This window comes from Lithobates pipiens, unplaced genomic scaffold, assembly GCF_037356315.1.
Source record: "Lithobates pipiens isolate NorthernLeopardFrog02 unplaced genomic scaffold, aLitPip1_a1.2 Scaffold_8, whole genome shotgun sequence".
Taxonomy (NCBI): Eukaryota; Metazoa; Chordata; class Amphibia; order Anura; family Ranidae; genus Lithobates; species Lithobates pipiens.
This window is the reverse complement of record NW_027507903.1, coordinates 285,411,897-285,433,354: the sequence shown is the minus strand read 5'-3', so window position 1 is coordinate 285,433,354 and position 21,458 is coordinate 285,411,897. Positions and strand designations below refer to the sequence as shown.

Below are 21,458 nucleotides of genomic sequence, written 5' to 3'. Positions count from 1 at the left end.
TCGGGAAGACCGTCGGACCTTTTCTGCCGGAAAGTCCGGTCGTGTGTATGCGGCATAAAGGTTTTTATGGTCTGATTGGAAGAGTTTCTTTAAATGGGACCTTTTTTTTTTTTTCTTCTTTACCCTGCAGTGGCAAAGCACACGTTTCCTCGCTTAATCCAATTATTTAAAGCCAGGAGGACTCAAAACTGCTCTGTCTCTGGGCACTTGAGATAATGATTTAATATAACGTGCCAGAATTCATTTATTATTGTATCGTATCATTAATCCAGAAATTTACAGTATAAACATATTGCTCTAATTAGTATACTGCAGTACTTCCAAATACTCTATTCTTAGTGCCAGCATCCCTGTAAGCCTCAAATCAAGGTAACTGGAAGGGCTAAAACATTCTTATTTGAGTTGCATGGTATAGAAGTTAAGCTTTCCCTCAGTAAAAAAAAAAGAAAAAAAAACAAAGAAAAAAAAAAACACCATAGCCACGTGAAGTAAACACCACCCATCACTGACTTTGTGCACTAGCTAGACTCCGAGCGGATGTGATGCTATCTATTGCTCAGCAGAAGGACTCACGAGCAGCTCATTGGATTTTATATATGGGAGAACCTTATCCATTCCCTTGTGTGATGTAAAGGGGGCTTCTGAGTGTTCACATCATAGATGATGGGGAAATGTTAAAACTCCATCATGCCATGACGATGGAAACCTGACCCAGCACAGAGGATTTTCCTTTTTGAAAGAGGGTCTGGGAAGAACACATGTGAGCCCCATTAGGGCTACCTTTTGTGAAGAAGCTGCTAGCCATAGGGAATCTATTGTAGGAGACTTCCATCTGGTCAGGCAGCATGTATCAAGCATGCATTGCTCTCACAAGAGAAAGCTGACTTCTAAATGCAGCCCTCTGCACGAGTTTGCTGGAGGAGGACTGGAGCTTAGGCACTACAAGTCTCTGGATACAAAGAATCCGCTAAGCGATGCTGGGGATATCCATTGCAGCTCTTCCCGTCCGGAGACAGCTGTGTCAATGCCAGCCAGCCCAGCCAGGACCTGCAGCAGGAGCAGGGGGTCCCCCCTGTCTGGATATGGTAACCCTCCCTTACTGGAAAGCTTCTCTCATTCTCTGACTCCTTTTATTTCTTTTTAGGTCATTCCTGACATAGCGACTTTTTTTTAGCAGCGTGCTGAGCGATGCCAGCTATTCATTCTGAGTATTTGGCTCATTTACCAAAGCTAACACTCCAGGATAAGGATCGTTATTTTTAAAGAAAAGTCCAATGAGATTTGAACCTTGCCGACTCATGGCTAAAATAAAGTTCGTATTCTTGTGTTAAAGCTTTGTGAATGGTGCCTATGGCATTAAAAATACATCTAATTATATAGGATTATTAACCCTGTATCATCACTCACCATTCAGATTCTACGTGTGCAATTTGTCCTAAATAGCATAATAGCGCCAGCATGAGAACAGTGAATTTTTATTAGTTGATAGTTTATTCATTTTTATTAGTTTTTATTCATTTATAGTTTGGTTTTTTTATACTTTGCTTTAGAAACAATTGAGTACTGTGCGTAATACTTTTGTATTTTTATATTTGCACTAACATAGAATACTTTGCTTTAGAAACAATTGAGTACTGTGCGTAATACTTTTTTATTTTTATTTGCACTAACATAGAATACTTTGCTTTAGAAACAATTGAGTACTGTGCGTAATACTTTTTTATTTTTATTTGCACTAACATAGAATACTTTGCTTTAAAACTGTCTCGGGAATTTGAATGTGAACACTCCATCGAAAATAGATTTTTACAATCTCTTATACTAAAACTTTATTAAAAAAAAAACAGTATGGTACATATAGATGCTCCGATTTTGCAATTCCAAGTAGATTATTGAATCACATACGTTTTTTTTTGTTTTTTTTATTTCCTCGGTCTTCCTAGCCCTGAAGTCAGCTTGTTTGGCGGGGGCACTTTGCAAAGTGAATGTTCACTAAGCTTACATAGTTACATACAGGCATACCCCACTTTTAAGTACACAATGGGGTTTATTTACTAAAGCTGGAAAGTGCAAAATCAGGCTCACTTCTGCATAGAAATCAATGAGCTTCTAACCCCACCTTGTTCAATTTAAGCTTTGCTAATAAAACCTGGAAGCTGATTGGTTTCTATGCAGAAGTGAGCCTGATTTTGCACTTTTCAGCTTTAGTAAATAAACCTCACTGTATACTTAAAAGTGGGGTATGCCTGTAGTTAGTCAGGTTGAAAAATGACACAAGTCCACCTAGTTCAACCATAAAAAAAAAAAATAGAATAAATAATAATAAAAAATATCGTACAATCCCATATACGCAATCCTTCAGCCAACTCCCCCCCCCCCCCCCCCCCCAGAAAAGCACAATCCGATTTGCTACAGCAGAGGAAAAAAATCCGGATCCCAGAGAGGCAATTTTCCCTGGATCAACTTTACCTATAAATGTACCTATAAGCTTAGTAAAGGTGAAGTTGTGTCCACTTTGAATACTCATTTGTGTGCCCTCAAAAATCCTGTTTTTTTTTTTATTACCCTCATCCATGATTCAGTACTTCTGAATGTGAACACTGGTTTGGCTTTTTATTTTTTTTTTACAAACATTTCATTTACAACATGAACACTTAGCTTAATGAAGACAAATCAGCTTCCGATTTGAATGCTCAATTATGTTATTGCAAAAATACAGATCCTGTTGTTATTACCCTCGCCTGGGATTCAGTATTCACAGTGAACATATTTGCAAAGTAAAAACTGAGCTTAATGACAACGAAGCAGCTTGCACTTTAAATACTCAATCTCAATGTTCTAGCAAAAATCCTGTTTTGTTTTACATTACCCTGGCCCATGATTCTGTATTTACAGGGGTCAAGTCCTGGGGAAAAAAGTGTGGGAACTCCCACCCAAGATCAACTCCCCCACCAAAAAATAAATAAAAAAAGATACACTCATATGCACAAACGCTTCAAAAGTGGTATTTTTCATCCAATTTTCGTATTGTGTGTAGGAAGCTTAACTGTTAGTACATAAAAAAACAATCCTCAATAAACATAAATACGGTAATTCTCTGAATAATCAGCATTCATTCAATTGTGCTTCCATGCAAATGTGAACATCATGTTCTGATCTTTATTGGGGAATGTTATTTTGTATATAGAGTGTTTATGTGGTGAGTTTACACTTTTCATTGAACAGAGTTTGGATAACACAGGGTTAAACGGAAAGGTCATAAATTAACTGCACATTATCTGGACAGAATGCTTGGGGAGATAGTGATGTGTTCCTGCTTAGGAGATGTATGTTAGCTTGGGGGGCTGCAAACTCAGCAGGGCTCCAACACACACTCGCTGCTATTCCAACCCTTCACATATTTCCACATAAACTTCCCTCCTGGCATTAAACTTTGCCAGGTATTGTGCCCAGCTTACCACCCCAAACTGATGTTCCTTCCTCAGCTCATCTCTCTCCCTGCATGTCCTGTGAGCAGAATAGCTGTGCTCCTCCTCTGGGTTCTCTCATCATATTGTACTGAAGATAGAGGAGGGGGAGATTCAGCGGGACGCACAGAGCAAGTATGCAGGACAAGGGGGGGGGGGAATGAGGAGACAGAAAATCAGGAGGGGCCGGCGGGGAGGGGCGCATCACGAGAGGTCTGACTAAAAGCAGCAGGGACCTGATCTACCCATCAACTAGCTGTGATTGACAGGTAGATCGAAGCGGAAGCTGTCATGAGGCCCCCTACTGGCAATGCCTGAATGGTCAGGTGTGCGTCACTTACTATTGCGATTTGTGTCGGCGGCTGCTGGTGTAGCACCTGCCATACAGCTTACATACTTCAAAGTCTTGCAGGACACGGCTGCTAATGGGAACTGAGTTCCTGTTGTGGAAAAAGTACAGGAACTCTGTTCCCGTGAGTTCCTACAGGACTTGAGCCCTGAGTATTTAAAGTTAACACGGGTTCACCTTTAAAAAAAAAAAATCCTTTTGCAAAGTAAACAGCCTCTTATCCTTTATGTAAATCAACCCCATTATGAGGAGTATCCCTCTTCCTGTTTTTTTTTTTTTTAATAAGATCATACAGCTGGAGAAGTGAGACTTCAAGGACAGATGTTAAGATCTGGGATCTATTGTGAGATCTAAAGAATAATGGACATTGGAGTTCATTTTCTAAAGGCAAATTAACTGTGCACTTTGCAAGTACAGTTGAGCCAGAGCTTAGTAAATGAGGTGAAGTTTCACTTTGCAAAGAATATCCAATCACATGCAAGGAAAAAAAAAAAAAAACAGCAGTTTTGCTTGCACATAATTGGATGTTGGAAGTCAGTAAAGCTTCCCCTCATTTACTAAGCTCTGGAGCAACTGCACTTGCAAAGTGCTTAGGGGGTTATTTACGAAAGGCAAATCCACTTTGCACTACAAGTGCAAAGTGGACTTGAAATTGCACGGAAAGTGGACTGTAAATCTGAGGGGTGGATCTGAAATAAGGGGAAGCTCTGCTGATTTTATCATCCATTCACGTACAAGCAAAAATGCTGTTTTTTATTTTCCTTGCATGTCCCCCTCGGATCTATAGTGACTGCACGTTCAAGTGCACTTGTAGTACAAAGTGGATTTGCCTTTAGTAAATAACCCCCTTAGTCTAGTTGCCTTTAGTAAATCAACCTTATTGCTACAGAAAACTGCTTCAGATTTCAGATTTAGACTCTCTAAATAAATTGTATACAGTAGTTTCCCTTTTTATGAAGCTGGTTTGTAGAATATATTTTAAACACATTGCTTAGCACGTGTTTCTTTAATATGCATTAATAGGGTATTTTTTACATATTTTACATTTTGACTTTGATCTGATCCTGTGAATTGCCTATCTGGGGCTTGTTGGTAAATGTGTCCACTGCTTGTTTCCTAATTAAATAATTTGACCGTAATTTGTGTCCAGAATAAGTATATGGTAATCTATTCAAATAAGTATCATTATACTGAATCTTCAGGGTGAAATAATTAAATTCGATTTTCAGTGATTAGGTTCTTAAATGATCTTGGATATAGTTGGGTACACAGGTCAGAGTGTGACAAGAACAATGGGGGTTATTTACTAAAGGAAAATCCTCTTTGCACTGAAAGTGCACTTGGAAGTAAAGTCGCTGTAGATCCGAGGGGGACATGCAAGGAAAATAAAAAACAGCATTTTAACTTGCACATGATTGGATGATAAAATCAGCAGAGCTTCCGCTCATTACAGATCTACCCCTTAGATTTAGAGCCACTTCACTTACAAGTGGATTTGCCTTTTGTAAATAACCCCCAATGCCTACTATAATTGTTCAAATTGTACTGGTATGGGTTTTCTTCTGGAATATCTGGTATAAATAGTTTATAAAATAGGCCAGGGGTAGGCAACCTTGGCTCTCCAGCTGTTTTGAAACTACAAATCCCATCATGCCTCTGCCTCTGGGAGTCATGCCTGTGATTGTTAGGGTCTCATGGGACTTGTAGTTTCAAAACAGCTGGAGAGCCGACGTTCCCTACCCCTGAAATAGGCTATGCTCAACTCAGTTTGAAATGGGCCTATCATAAAAGATCAATCTTATATTTTTAAGCATTATGACACATTGCCAATTAGCATAATATTTTGAATAAAAAATACTTCTTTCTTACCGTTAGTAAAAAAAATCTACTCTGTGTTAAAGCGGTTGTTTAGTCATATTTGTAACTTTAACCTACAGGTAAGCCTATAATAAGGCTTACCTGTAGGTAAAAAGAATATCTCCTAAACCTGTACGGTTTAGGAGATATCCCCCTCTCAAAGAGCCGCTGACTTCAGCGGCGCATGCTCTCTGGGGATTCTCAGCTGAAAGTCCAGCAGACACCGAACCCTGCCGGGAAGGAAACTCCTGCACGCATGTGCGGGAGTGACGACATTGCGGCTCCAGCCACTCACAGCGCCGGAGTCGCAATACCCAGAAGACATGCAGAGGGAACATGTCAACTCCCTCGGCATGGACCGAGTGAGATGCCTGGCGCCTCGTTCATAATGAGCTAGTATGAGGTGCATACTAGCTCATTATGCCTTTTGCCTTACAGGTGTAGAAAAAAAAGTCAGCGGGTTTTCTCCTGCTTTAAATGCTATCATTGGCAGCCTAGAAAAAGAGATGACATGGTTTCTGGATACTAATTGCATTGCGGTTATTTGAAATCTTTAGAGACTGCAGATAGACGGGGGTTATTTACTAAAGGCAACACCACTTTGCACTACAAGTGCAAAGTCCACTTGAAATTGCACTGAAAGTGCACTAGGAAGTGCAGTCGCTTATGATTGTTCATATTTATTATTGGTATGTTGGTAAGGTATATAAGCTAAACAATATACACATATTGGGGGTTATTTACGAAAAGGCAAATCCACTTTGCACTACAAGTGCACTTGGAAGTGCAGTCGCTGTAGATCTGAGGGGGACATGCATGGAAAATAAAAAACAGCATTTTATCTTGCACATGATTGGATGATAAAATCAGCAGAGCTTCCACTCATTTCAGATCTACCCCTCAGATTTACAGTGACTGCACTTCCAAGTGCACTTTGTACTTGCAATGCACTTGTAGTGCAAAGTGCATTTGCCTTTAGTAAATAACCCCCAGTGCATTTACAGTTAGTCATTATTAGTGAGAAAAAAGGGTTTTAGCGTGAATGAAAGTCTGCTTATGTAATGAGAAAATACATTACATTACAATCTATACAGGGAAATAAGGTTTTGAAGCCACTGGATTTTTTTTTTTTTAATATGCTGAACTTGGAATGCTCATATTTATTTACATTAAACTTAGATATATAAGCAGAGTGGTATTAACTACAAGGCATTTGTTGACCTGTGCATAAGGTGACAATAGGGGGCAGCACCAAAACACAAACTTATTTAGATAATTATTATTATTATTTTTTTTTATGCTTGTATAAGCAACTCCTCACACTTGCAAGTAATTCCATCAGCATGACTGGAGAGGGCAATGGGTCACAAGAATCTCTGAAGTTCACCTACAGACTTTTGACTGGTGTACTAAAATAACTAGAGGTATCTTCGCCCCAAGGAAAACATTAAGGTGAAGTAATAAACATAAACATGTGAGCTTATCTATCGGTCACTCTGAATTCTCCTTGCACTCTGGCATACCCATTTGGCTCCTGAGTGTGCTGCTTTTCCCTCGCCCCCCCGAGCTCTGCTCTGCAGGAAGCTAATACAAGGTCAAATTTAGGTACACTTTTTGCATTTAATTAATGATGGATTAATGAACACAGAACTGAATACATTTGTGCCTTTGATATCTGCCGGGATTTAAGCTCTAAAGTGAACCTGTGGAGTATATGAGAACCAATCAAAAATGGGATTTGTAAACAAAATGTTGTAGTAGTGCAGTCTTATGCCCCATACACGTGGTCGGACATTCCGACTACAAAATCCATCGGATTTTTTCCGACGGATTTTGGCCAATGTTTGTCTCGTATACACACACGGTCACCACAAAGTTGTCGGAAATTCTGATCGTTCAGAACGAGGTGACGTAAACCACGTACGACGGGACTATAAAGAAGCCAGTAGCCAATAGCTTTCGTCTCTTAGTCTATTCTGAGCATGCATGTCCACTTTGTCCGATTGGAATTCTCTACACACGATTGGAAAAAGTCAGATCGGATTTTGTTGTCGGAAAATTTTAGATCCTGCTCTCAAACTTTTTCAGTCGGAAACTCTGACAGAAAAAGTCCAATAGAGCCCACACACGATCGGATTTTCCGACAACATAATCCGTTCTGACTTTTTTCGTCTAAATTTCCGACCGCATGTATGGGGCATTACCTCTCATGGATAGCAGTGTGTGTTATTCACTTAAATTCTTGAAATGTCAATCCATTGTCAGGTTGAAGCTGGGGAAGCCGACATATCTGCTGGCTGAACTCAGTGATAACACACTGAGGGGGATTTACTAAAACTGGAGAACACAGAATCTAGTGCAGCTGTACATAGTAACCAATCAGCTTCTAACTTCAGCTCGTTCAATGAAGCTTTGACAATAAAACATGGAAGCTGATTGGTTATTATGCACTGCTGCACCAGATTCTTTTTCGCACCAGTTTTAGTAAATTTCCCCCATTCTGTCCAAGATAAGGAGTATAAAACACTCAATTAACAAAGTCTTCAGGTTTTTATTATGTATTTCTGACAGTACCCTTTTTGTGTGACAGTTTTGTGTATGTTGTCAGCACTAAGCTCAGGCAGTAGATCAGGCAAGGGAAGAATCTGACAAGGAGAAAATACATGTAAATAATAAAATCAACAGATCACTGGGCCTAATATAACAATTCAAGATGGGCAATTCCAGTTTTTACAGGTGTCCAGTTGTGGTGGGCTCCATTAATAATAATTTATAATTATTATGTAAATGTGACATTTGGTTTTGGCTACAGAAAAATGGATGAGCATGTGGGTCAACACAGAGAGTTATAAAACACTAGCATAAATATAGTTCAACTTGTCAATACCACAGTTTTTCCTTTAGTTCTACAACAGCAGCAGAGTAAAATGAGGTCCCTTGACCTGCTAGACAGGGACTGGCAGAACTGGATGGACAGAAATACAGTTCTTTTGTAAGCTAAGTCTTTTATCTGTTTGTTTAGCTGTTTGCCTAGAGTTCCACTTGGTACTATGGTATTACTAATGGTAAGACAGTAAATATGGGCATAATTTAGAACAGGGGTCTTCAAACTTTCTAAACAAAGAGCCAGTTTACTGTCCTTCAGACTTTAGAGGGCAGCGACTGTGGCCAGTGGGAGTAGAAAACGCTCTGCATCAATGAGAGTAAACAATGCCCCATCATCAGTTTCAGTGGGAGGAATAGTGTCCTTTTGTTGGTATCTGTGGAAATATTAGTGCCCAATTGTTGGTTATTTGTGTCAGTGGATGGAATACTGTCCGTGGGAGGAATAGTGCCCCATTATTTATGTCAGTGGATGGAATACTGTCTGAGGGAGGAACAGTGACTCATTATTTGTGTCAGTCGATGGAATACTGTCCGTGGGAGGAATAGTGCCCCGTTATTTGTTTTCGGTGGATGGAATACTGTCCGTGGGAGGAATTGTGCCCCATTACTAATAGTGCCCTGACTATTGGTGTCAGTGGATGTAATAGTGCCCAACTATTGGTGTCAGTGGATGTAATAGTGCCCAACTATTGGTGTCAGTGAATTAAATAGTGCCCGACTATGGGTGTCAGTGGATATAATGCCCGACTATCGGTGTCAGTGGATGGAATAGTGCCCCACCCATCATTGAGCACAGTTGTGTCAGGTGGAAGGTGTCTGTGGAGCTCCTCCAGGTGTGAGAGGGGAGTGGTGAGGAAATCTCTCCCAGCTCTCCTGGCCCCTTTCTGGGGAAGCCATGGAGGGGCCAGCAGGGCCTCTCCTGCTGGAAGTTCTCAGCCATCTCCTGGGTCTCCTGGGTGACATGCCTTCCTGTGGACAAGCGGATCTCTCTGCCCCTGGAGAGGACGAAGGCTCGCAAGCCATTCGGGAGCGAGTGGTGGCCGGGATAAAGGTCCTAAATAGGGAGAGGGATAAGCTTTACAAGCTGCGTGCGGAGCTGAAGCGTCTGAGAAGGCAGCGTGAGGGCTTACACAGCCAGAAGCGAGGATCCATGGATCCGGAGATCCAATTGGCCAAAGTCTGTGTGGACCACCAGGAGACCATTGTGGCCATGATGGAAGGCAAAGATGGGCCCTTCAAGGAGAAGTTTGGCAACGACAGGAGGTTTGGAAGGGTGACAAAGATGGAGGTGGAGGAGGAGACCCCCAATTCCGCCCCCTGTCCCCCCCAGGGAGAGGTAAGCAGCCCTATGTCTTCCCAGGACTCAGGAGGCATGCTGAGGGCCATCCAGGTAATGGAGTCTCCTATGCGGGGGGATCGGTTGGTGTTTAATGAGGAGGACATTGCGGATGATGTTCCTGATAATGTAAAGCCAGCGAAGCCCCATGTTGTGGATAAGACTGTTTTTGTGCCTTTTACTGATAATGACAATGTGCCTAATGACAGTCAGACTGCTAATCCTGTGTGCAGCCATGTTGTGCCGGATGATGTTGCAATGCAGCAAAACTTACATTTAAAAAGTGTCATTTCTGTGGATGAACTACAGGTGTCAGCAGAGCCCATTAACCCTTCTTTAGTGTCCAAAGCTGTTTTCCCCACTGCTGCTGAGGACTCTACAGCGCAGCATCAGGAGACAGCTGGTACTGCAGCAGAAACTATGACCATTCCTGATGGGAAAATTTCTGTGACTGATAACAATCACCCCAGCACCAGTGTGATGGACAATCGTCCTGCTGCGGATTCTGCTAATCCAGTTCAGACAGTTGATAATGCTAATAATGTACAGACTAATGTGACTTCAGTGTGGGGCCTTGGCCCTGATAAACCTACATTTGCTCAGGTGGTACGCTCTGCTCCTGGTAGCTCCGCTCCCAAGCGGGGTTTTCCCCTACAGCCTACCACTTTGGGCACCCCAGGATCTGGTCTTGGGTCTCTGGCTTCTGCTGGGGGTCCCAGATGTAATGTAATGATTCTGAAATGGGAAGGTGGTGCAGTCCCTCCAGCGCGGCGTGCGGTGGTGGATCTCATTTTAGAAATGGGTTTTGGGGCAAATTACCTGTATGCCTTTATACATGTGTCTGGGACGAGGGATTATACAGTTAGCTTCACCAGGCCAGAGGGTCGTGACCTGTTCTGGGAGCGATATGAGGCTCGGTGCAGGTCAAGACCTGAATGGGAAGGTCTGGCCCCAGTTGCGATCTTTCAGAGGTCAACAGTTAAAAAAATCACCATCATTCTGACCAATGAGATCGTCCCCGCTCGGGATTTAGAGGTTTGGTTGCGGAACTATGGGGAGGTTTTGATTAAGCCCAACAAAATCCTTGATGAGCGTAACATCTGGACTGGGGGTTGGTCAGTAACAGTCAGGTTGGCCAGGGATGGCAATGTTATCCGTCACCTGCCCTCCTCGGCTTTTATAGGGAGGGATAGGATGACTATTTTCTACCCTGGTCAGCCGAAGCTGTGTCACCGCTGTGGAGAAAAGGGGCATTTGAGCTCCTCCTGTTCAGCCTTGATATGTTCAGTGTGTCGGGGTCAGGGTCAGGGTCACATGGCCAAGGACTGCACCGATATGATCAGGTGCAACCTGTGCCTGCGCCTTGGCCATCCCTACAGCAAATGTCCTGAAGCCTGGCACAATATGGAGAAGGAGGTAATGGATGACTTGTCAAGGCTGGACAGGATGGAGGGTGAGGCTCCTGGTGTACCATCCTCCTCTGCGGTGACTGACACCCCTGGTCCTGCTCAGGATCCCTCTCCAGTTCCTGTGGCCACCCCTCCTGTGTCTGTAAGTATTCCTTCTGTATCTGTCTCTGTGTCCCCCCAGCCTACTGTATCCTTTCCTCTTGTGTCAGAGCCTTCCAAGTCTGTGCCTCCCGTGTCAGTTACTCCCCCCCCCCTCTAAGTCTGTCTCAAAGGGAACACCACCCCCACCAGGAGTGGTAGCAGGTACTAAAAAGGTCACTTCTTCCTCTGTAAAGGAGTCTTCTGTGAAGACTCCAAAGAAAAAAAACTGAGATTATGGCATCTCTGCAGCTGACCTGCAGTACCTGGAGGAGAGGAGGAAGGTTGGAAAGCGGAAGCAGGTGGTGAGGACAGAATGGGCTCCAGTGCCTGTCTTCAAACGTCATAGGTCCTCTGAATGGTATGTTTCTTCATCTGGAGCTTCTTCGGAACGAAGTTCCGATTCTGAAATGGAGTTTGAGGCTGCCTCAAGAAAGAGAAAGGCCTCTGGTGATGAGCAGCAGAGGGGAGCTAAGAAGCAATCCACCCAATAACCCAAATGGTGTTTCCCCCTCCGTTAAAAGTGGTGACAATAAATGTTGCCAGCATTAAGTCAGTAAGAGCTCGTTCCATGGCCTTCTTTTTGTTCAGCCAATTAGACGCTGAAATTTTATTTTTGTAAGAGACTAGGCTAACCTCCTTGGCAGATATTCATATGGCCAAGAGAGAGAGTGGAGGTATGGTCCATCTTACTGGTCTCTTGCGGCCGAGCCTTACGGCGGTGTGTCGCTGTTGTTTAAAACAGTATGGTAAATGTCCGGCGGGTTATTGAGGTGGAGATTGGGAGACGTCCTTGTGGGGGCGTAGGACCTGCGCCTAATTAATGTTTATGGGCCGCACACAAAGTGGGACAGGAAATCCCTTTTTACAAGGATCAAGCCATTTCTTTTTACATCCCGGCAAGTGGTCTTTGGAGGTGACTTTAATACAGTAACTAGGCCCAAGGACAGGAAGGACTTCAAGGACAGGCTGGGATATGATAGAGTTTTTTAAAATAGTATGGTTAGGGATGCTGGTCTTGTGGATGTGCACATTAAGCACCTCCCGGATGACACCGGGTTCACCTTTCATCGAGGTAGTAGTCAGAGTAGGATAGATAGTTTTTTTTTTAAGGAGACCTCTGCTTTCTCGCCCCCAGTGGTGCAGGCAGTAGAGTTCTCTGATCACTGTATGCTATCTGTGGTCCTGAATGCTTCAGACACCCCTCAGAGGGGCAAGGGCATCTGGAGATTGAATTTGACTCTACTCAAGGAAGAACATGTTAGACAATCCTTTGAGGAATTCATTCAGGCTCAGGTGACCATCCTGGACTTTTGTAGCAGCAAGGCTGAGTGGTTGGAGCTGACCAAAAAGAGGATCGCTGGATTCTTCAGGGGCCTAGCCAATAGAAAACAGTTTAATAAATACATGACCTACCAACGTTTACGGAGGAAGCTGGATATTCTTGTCTCGAGAGGAGGAGATCCTGGGGCAATCTCCGAAGTGAAACTCCTCCTCAGGAAGTGTCAATATGACCGGCATGCCTCTTTGGTTCTGGAGAGGGACTATGGGAAGTATCACTCGCCTGACCCTTACCAGAACTGCAAACAAGGTGTAGCTGTTAAAACGGTTGTTGGCCTTAAGGACAGTACAGGTTCCTTGACAAAGTCCAGGTCAGGGATCCTGGAGGTCGTGAGGTCCTTTTATGCTGACCTTCTTGGGAGGAAAGAGCTTGACCATGATAAGATGGACAGCTTTTTGGACTCTACTCCAGGTCTAAATGCTGGAGATGTTCCATTGATGAATTTGACAGAGGAGATCACAGTTGATCAGGTGATGAGGGCAATTGATCAGCTTGCCATCAAAAAGTCACCTGGACCAGATGGCTTGACGGCTGAGTTTTACAAAGCATTTAAGTCTATTCTGGCCCCACATTTGGTAGAGGTTTTTAACAGTTGCCTTGCTGAGGGGGTGCTTTCCCCTTCCATGAGGCACTCGGCTGTGATTCTTCTTTCAAAGGGTAAAGATCCTTCGATGATTGAGAATTGGCGCCCCATCAGCCTTCTTAATGTCGATAGAAAGATACTGGCAAAGATTCTTTTCTGGTGCCTATCGTCAGTAGCAGAGTCTTTGCTTTCTCGCCATCAGCACTGTTCGGTCCAGAGTAGAAGCACCTTCACAGCAGTTGTGAAGTTGTGATAGCTGTCCGGGAGGCCTTGGAGCGGTGCAGGGCTGCAGGCTGGAGAAAGTATTTGCTGACATTGGATCAGGCAAAGGCTTTTGAACGTGTTAACGGTGAGTACCTGTGGTTGCTCCTTAGTAAGTACGGTCTGCCAGGTGGTTTTGTCGATTGGTTAAAAGTCTTATATAAGGGGGCAGAAAGCTTTCCTCTTGTTAATGGTTGGGTTGGGCAGTCCTTTGAGGTTGGCGCCGGGGTGCGCCAGGGTTGTCCTCTGAGTCCCCTGCTCTATGTGTTTGCAATCGACCCCTTCATCAGGAGGCTAGAGAGCGGCATGTTGTGTGGGGTGCCAGTGGGGCTCCTGGGTGAGCCGCCTTTGAGGGTTGTTGCCTATACTACGATGCGTCGGTAATTGTCACTGGGGCAGATGAAGCAGAGGAGGTGGTCTCTCTGACATCACGGTATTCTGAAGCATCAGGCTCCAAGATCAATCAGGAAAAGAGTGACGTTTTTTGGATGGGAAAGGTAGGTGAGGGGTTTGATTTCCCGGACACCTTTCCAGTGCCCCAGGAAAGAATTAAGATTCTAGGCATTGAATTTGGACCCGGCGATTATGGTATCAAAAACTGGGAAGGCAGACTGGAAATTGCCAATACTAAGGTGGTCAGCTGGAAGAGATGGAAGTTATCTCTGAGGGAAAGGGTTGATCTGATTAAGACTTACCTGATTCCGATCTTCTTGTATGTCAGCTTTGTCTGCATCTTGCCAGTGTCTCTCTATGCTAGGGTCAGTAGTGTGTTCTTTCAGATGCTGTGGGGGAACAGACTGAACCCCATCAAGAGGAATGTCACCTATCTATCCAGGAGGGAGGGTGGCTTAGGTATGGTCAACCCAGTTGTTTTCTTTTCACTGCTATTTCTCAAATTTAACATTGGTAATATGCTTGCAGTGGAACCTCCTGGATGGGTAGGTATATTTAGATCTTGGTTTAGGCCTTTTCTATGACTTTGGGGAGAAGGTGGCCAAGTGAAGAATCTCAGGGGTCATCGTGGTCAGCTACCAGCTTATGTTGCTCCGTGCCTGAAGTTACTGCGGCAGTAACTGCTGAAGATCTCAGATCGGTTCCGAGGAAAGTCCTTATGAGTCGAGTCTTGAGCGAAGTCTTTCATGACCCACTGGCCTTAAGGGATTGCCCAGGCCCAGTTTTGAGGGTGGGGTTAAGATTGATTAATTTGGACAGAGTACCCCCTAAATTTAGGGATCTGGCCTGGTTGTGCTTCCATGGGAGGCTCTATGTTCGGGGCAATTTGAAATTCCGCAGTGGGGTGGATCGTAGCTGTCCTCGGGAGGAGTGTGCAGGTGAGGCGGGCCCTCGGTGTTCCTTTCCTCTCCAGGCTGGGTTATGCTGAGTGGGCGTACGGAGCATTCAATACTGGTGGGGTTTTTTGTTTGGATACACTTTTTCTAGTTAGCCTAGTAGTCCGTTATTTCACCTGGAACGCACGGTGTCAGGTCAGCATTCGGCATAAAATCCTTTCTGTTGAGGTGGTGGTGTATGACATTCTGCATGAGGTGGAGAACATTCGGGTGCTTGAGAGGGACAAGCGGAGTCAGGGGGCTTGGTTGAAGGCGTGGAGGGGTTTCAAGCCTCCCTGACTGCCAGGAGTCTCTTTCCCGGGTGTGGCTGTCTGTCTCTTATCACCCTAGATTTTATAACTTATGATTCATTTTTGGTAAATGTCTGCGTACATGGTGATGGGTTGTGCCTTTTAGGCCCTCTCTGCTGCTTTATGTAAATAGTTTTCTAAACATGTTTTGCTAATGGACTATGTATATATTGTATATATTCTGAACGTTGATGTGTATTCCTTTGTTTTCTGTTGAAGTTTTATAATATGGTTTTGTTTTTTACTTTTGTATAAAATTGGTCGCTTGATTCTTTTTAATAAAAGATCAATAGTGCCCCACTATTAGTGTCAGTGGATGGAATAGTGCCCCACTATTGGTATCATTGGATGGAATAGTGCCTGATTATTGGTGTCAGTGAATGGAATAATGCCCGACTATTGGTGTCAGTGGATGGAATAGTGCCCGACTATTGGTGTCAGTGGATGGAATAGTGCCCAACTATTGGTGTCAGTGGATGGAATAGTGCCCCATTATTGGTGTCAGTGGATAGAATAGTGCCCCACTATTGGTGTCAGTGGATGGAATAGTGCCCCACTATTGGCATCATTGGATGGAATAGTGCCTGACTATTGGTGTCAGTGAATGGAATATTGCCAGACTATTGGTGTCAGTGGATGGAATAGTGCCCGACTATTGGTGTCAGTGGATGGAATAGTGCCTCAAGGGCTGGGATAGAAGCAAGCAAAGGGCCACATCTGGCCCCTGGGCTACAGTTTGGAAACCACTGATTTAGAACATCATTTGCTGTAAGATGCTGCACTTTGCACAAACTGTTTTCTTACTAACTAAACTTTGGTGTAAAAAGAAGCCATCATTTTTATTTGTGTCAATTTAGGACATTTGTACATAAATCAAGCTAATCTCTCTCCTGAGCTCCATTACTGGCTTTGAAAAGTGTACGGTGAAGAAAACTGACAAAATTTGTATATAAAAGATAAATAGAATCCCTCAGATCGCCCATTATATCGTGCACTACACTTGCACAGATGGAGGCGGATGAACGTTCTAATATCGATGAACTGAACCCTATGTCCACCTTTATTATATTGACGTGCTTCATTTAATGCTGAGCTATTTAAACTCATGAAGTGTTACTGCCAAGTGAACCCTTGATGTTCCAATCAAACTTGCTGACAAAACGCCGAGGAATATGGCAGCCTTTCCTTGACCTTATGATGTTCATATTTATCTGTTGTTGTTAGATCCTACTAAATCAGCTGTGTCCTCCTGGGCCGGGAAGGACTATTAATGCCGGGGATTTGTGTACAGCTTGGGCGGGCTGGATACAGTTACAGATAAGCAAGTAATTGGATCATTTGGGACGCTTCTAAATGCCATTTCCTCATAGAAAGCCTAACTAGCTAATGGAGGCTTAGTGGTGATGTGCTGCGGTATAAATTTTTAATTTGTCACATTTAGGGACAGTTAGGCCTCTTTGAGCTGACAGAGCTTTTATATTTTATATATATTTTGAAGAGTGCAGACAGCATTAATAATGTATGGATGTAGTCACAATGAAAGGAGAGTGAATAATGCCATCACTGAAAGTAGTGGAAACATTTGATATGTGGTTGGAACGGGAAGGCAGCATGCAGCTGGCTAAAGCCTTTGCAAAACACGCTAATCTGTGTATAATAAGCAGTAAGTACATTAGGTTAGCCGCTTCTCCAGTGCTAACTGAGACGATCTGACTCAGACAAGCAACAACAAACTGTTGTTTAACCAAGCCCCTCAAAGCGAAACTTTTTCATCTTTCCATTTATTAAATCTTCTGCCCTTGTTGTTTTAACTTTGGATAGTAAAACCTTTTTTTCTGCCAGTAAATACCTTATACAGCCCACTTCCTGTTTCCTATCTGATAAAAAGCCTAGGCTTATGACATCATACACAGCTCTCTCTCACTCTGGTGAGAGTTTGCTAGGAAGGGAGAGGGGTTGAGTCACAAGAGGGCCAATGAGAGCTGCAGAGCTGGAGGTGTGCCTCTGTGTAAATCCAGGAAGTGAACAGGCAGCAGCTTCAGCTGCCCACAGTTAAAATGGTGGCAGTCAGACTCAGTGGAGGGAGATTTCTGCAGCATATTTGGCAAGTACAGAATCACAGTGTATATAAAATATGCAAAGTGGTTGGAGGGAAGCTTCAGAATGGCAAAGATGTTTTTATTACGCTTTAAACATTTGGGTCAGCCAGAACTGACATTTCAGTTTTTGGTGGCTGCTGGTAAACGGTGCCAACTATTGACAACTATTCAAGAGGAGTTCTAAGGATGCTTATTAAAAAAAGAAGTAAATGACAGTTTCAGAGGAGCCAAATGAGATTGGAATTTTGCAGTCACTGAGCTAAAGATACTTATCCTTGTGTTATAGCTTTGTGAATTGAGCCTAAAAACTGTTTTGGTCCAAAAATATATCCACCTAGTCCAGAGTTTTTACCTTTCCCATAATTCACTTATGTCGTCTGTTTTTTTAAATAACAATCTGCAGAGACAAACACATTTAGTCTTTAAGTACCGGTTCACACTAGTGCGATGCCAGACATCGCATGTAATTCGCAGCGCACTGCAGTGCTGTTCACATTAAATGCGATGTCTGTGCTGGTGCGATGTCAGCCATACAGATAGCATGGCTGATATCGCACCGCATTCGGTCCAAACACGCACAGGACCCTTTTTTCTGTTCGGACCAGAATCGGATCGCACGTGTGTTCACACATATGCGATCCGATTCATGTCCGAACTGTCAGTTCGCAGTGCGATATGCCAGCTGAAATGGGGTTGTCGTTAACATATAATAACACTCCCCATCAGATCGCATATGGCAGTGTGAACTGCAGTGCATGTCAAGTGCGATGCGGGAACCCGCAGTTGATTCGCAGGGTTCCCGCATCGCACTAGTGTGAACCGGCACTATAGGTTTTCTGTAAAATATTACGGAAGTCAGATAAATGGTCTGATATGAAGTCCTAGTGATCAAACTACAAAGCAATTAAAGAAAAAGACTTGCTTTGTAAGTCATAAAACTGCAGAAAACCTTTATTGGTTCATGACGGTTGTGGTAAGAGAACCCCAGGGTAATTCCTAGTTTTGCTACATCTGTATTGGATTCTCATTTCTTCTGCAGATGGAAAACACCAATTCGTGCAGTTATGTGTGTGTGTCACCTTCCTAGCTAGGGCTAGGATTAGATACATTTGGCACTTATGCACTGTATACAGTGGGACTGCAGATTGTAAGGCAATTTAATTTTGGCTCACTGTAACCAGTGTGTTGATTGTTTTGGTCCAGGGGTAGGCAAACTTTTGAGCACAGTGTGCGGAAAAATGTTTTCAAATAAATTGAGTGTGCCGATTTTATAACAAAAAAATGTCAAAGTCACACTCTCAATCACTAAAAGGATTTTTTATAAAGTAAATACTGTAAACTACTTTAGTAGTGAGAAATTAACATCCTGCACTCTCACGCCTCAGATCAGCCCCAATTCCTGCAACTCCACACTTCAGATCACTGTCCCCCACTGCAAATATGTTTCACCACACTCCCCTCTGCTCATCTGTCCCACCACTATAACCCCCTGTACATCTGCCCCACCACTGTAACCCCCTGTACATCTGCACCACCACTGTAACCCCCTTTACATCTGCCCCACCACTGTAACCCCCTGTACATCTGCCCCACCACTGTAACCCTCTGCACAACTGCCCCACCACTGTACAACCCTGCACATCTGCCCCACCACTGTACTACTCTGCACATCTGCCCCACCACTGTACCACCCTGCTCATCAGCCCGACCAGTGTTCCCCCTTTCTTATCTGCCCCACCAATGTGTCCTCTTTCTCTTCTGCCCCACCACTGTAACCCCCTGCACATCTGCCCCACCACTGTACTACCCTGCACATCTGCCCCACCTCTGTACCCTCCTGCTCATCTGTCCCACCACTGTATCCCCTTGTACACCTGCCCCACCACTGTACCACTCTGCTCTTCTGTCTCACCACTGTAACCCCTGCTTATCTGCCCCACCAATGTTCCCCGTTTCTCATCTGCCCCAATACTTTACCTCCATGCATATCTGCTCCACCACTGAACCATCTTCTCATCTGTCCTAACACTGAACTTATCTGCTCATCTGCTCCACCACTGTAACCCCCTTTCTCATCTGCCCCACGACTGTACCTCCTGCACATCTGCCCCACCTCTGTTCCCCCTGCTCTTCTGCTCAATCGCTGTAACCCCCTGCTCATGTGTTCCACCGATGTACCTCCTTTCTTCTCTGCACCCTTCTGCACATCTGCCCCACCTCTGTACCCCTTGCTTCTCTGCCCCACTGTTATAAACCCCTGCTCATCTGTCCCACCAATGTAGCTTCTTTATTTTCTGCCCCAACACTGAACCCCCCTGCTCATCTGTACCACCACTGTACCCCCCTGATTTTCTGTCTCACCGCTGAACCCCCTTCTCACAATAGTACTGACCTACCCAATTCCTAAACTGACCTACCTGATTCCTACATTGGGCTCTACACTACCCTGCACACCACACTGACCACTACACTGCACACTGACCACTACACTACACACTGACCACAACACTGACCACTACACTGCACACTGACCACTACACTGACCACTACACTGCACACTGACCACTACACCACACACTGACCACTACACTGCACACTGACCACTACTCACTGACCACTACACCACACACTAACCATTACACTCCACACTGACCACTACACACTGACCACTACACCACACACTGACCACTACACTACACACTGGCCACTACACACTGACCACTACACTGCTCACTGACCACTGCACACTGACCACTGTACTACACACTGACCACTACACTAAGCACTGACCGCAACACTACACACTGACCACTACACACTGATCACTACATTACACACTGACCACTACACTACACACTGACCACTACACCACACACTGACCACTACACTACACACTGACCACAACATTACAGACTGACCACTACACACTGACCACTACACCACACACTGACCACTACACTACACACTGACCACTACACTGCACACTGGCCACTACACACTGACCACACTGACCATGTATGACGTGAAGTCATTTCTCTGCAGTCAAACAAATATGACCGGATCACACACACAGACACATGTGTTGTAGGAAATTTCCTCCTCATCTCCCATAATGCACACACATCCCGGGTCTCCTTCTCACCTTCAGCAGGTCCAGCGTGTGTATGCAGCAGGTCACCCCGCAGGAGGCCAGGCCCCCTGAAGTACTACTACCACGAGACACCCTCTGCTCCACCATCTCCCCTCGGCTCTTCTTCTTCTCTTTCTCCGGATCCGGGCATGCTGCACAGTCCAAGGGCCAGGGGCGGAGAACAAGAAGAGCCGGGGCCAATCCAGTTACAGCGTAAGGGGAGGCCCCACCCAGCCATCGCTGCCAAACCACGAGACGCGGGTGCCTTAAAGCGGCTACGGGGAGTTGTGGTGGGCCTGGGGGAGGAGGAGGGAGTACACGTGCTGTGGTGCAGATCTGTGCCAGTCTGGAAGTGGGCGAAAAGGCGGGGGAGGGTGTAGAACACTGCCAATTTGTGCCCCCCCTCGGCCTGCGCCCCTGGCGGGCACCAGTCTCGCCAACCCCTTGGTATGCCCCTGAACCCCCTTGCTCATCTGCCCCATCAATGTACCCCTTTTCTCATCTGCCCCACCACTGTACCTCCCTGCACATGTGCTCCACCGCCGTATCCCCATGCTCTTCTTTTCTCATCTGCCCCACTGCTGTACCCTCCTGCTCTTTTGTTCCACCTCTGAACCCCTCCTGCTCATTTTTCCTACCACTGAACCTTCCTGCTCATCTGTTTCATCGCTGTACCCGCTTCTTATCTATGCGTGATACGCAGAGTGGTGAAAGGAAGCAGAGATGAGACACATCTGCCTGTCCTGGCACATTTATCTTGCTGATCCACCTCTCGCATCCAGCCCACGTGCTTGTATGTGATCTCATATAGAAGCATATGGAATGGATGCGCAATGATGAGATCAGGTCAGGGGCATTTTCTGAAATGCTACAGGAATAATTTCAACAAAGTTCCCAGAAGCTCAACAGTAATTCCACAAACAGTCACCTGATTGTGGTTTTCTCAATCACAGTGAAATCCC

The 21,458-nt window shown here is 44.6% G+C and overlaps 1 protein-coding gene across 2 annotated transcripts in view; it reads left to right on the top strand.

The window, feature by feature from the left end:
* Positions 1-553: 553 nt before the first annotated feature.
* The window catches only part of ANO4 (anoctamin 4), a 320,816-nt gene continuing 299,911 nt past the window's right edge, over positions 554-21,458 (top strand). The window contains exon 1 of one of the 2 annotated variants that reach the window (XM_077472273.1): positions 554-1,085. In XM_077472273.1, the coding sequence (XP_077328399.1) occupies positions 857-1,085 (229 nt within the window). In that variant the 5' untranslated portion in view covers positions 554-856. The remainder of the gene's footprint in view (positions 1,086-21,458) is intronic. The other variant, XM_077472272.1, reaches the window with a different exon arrangement.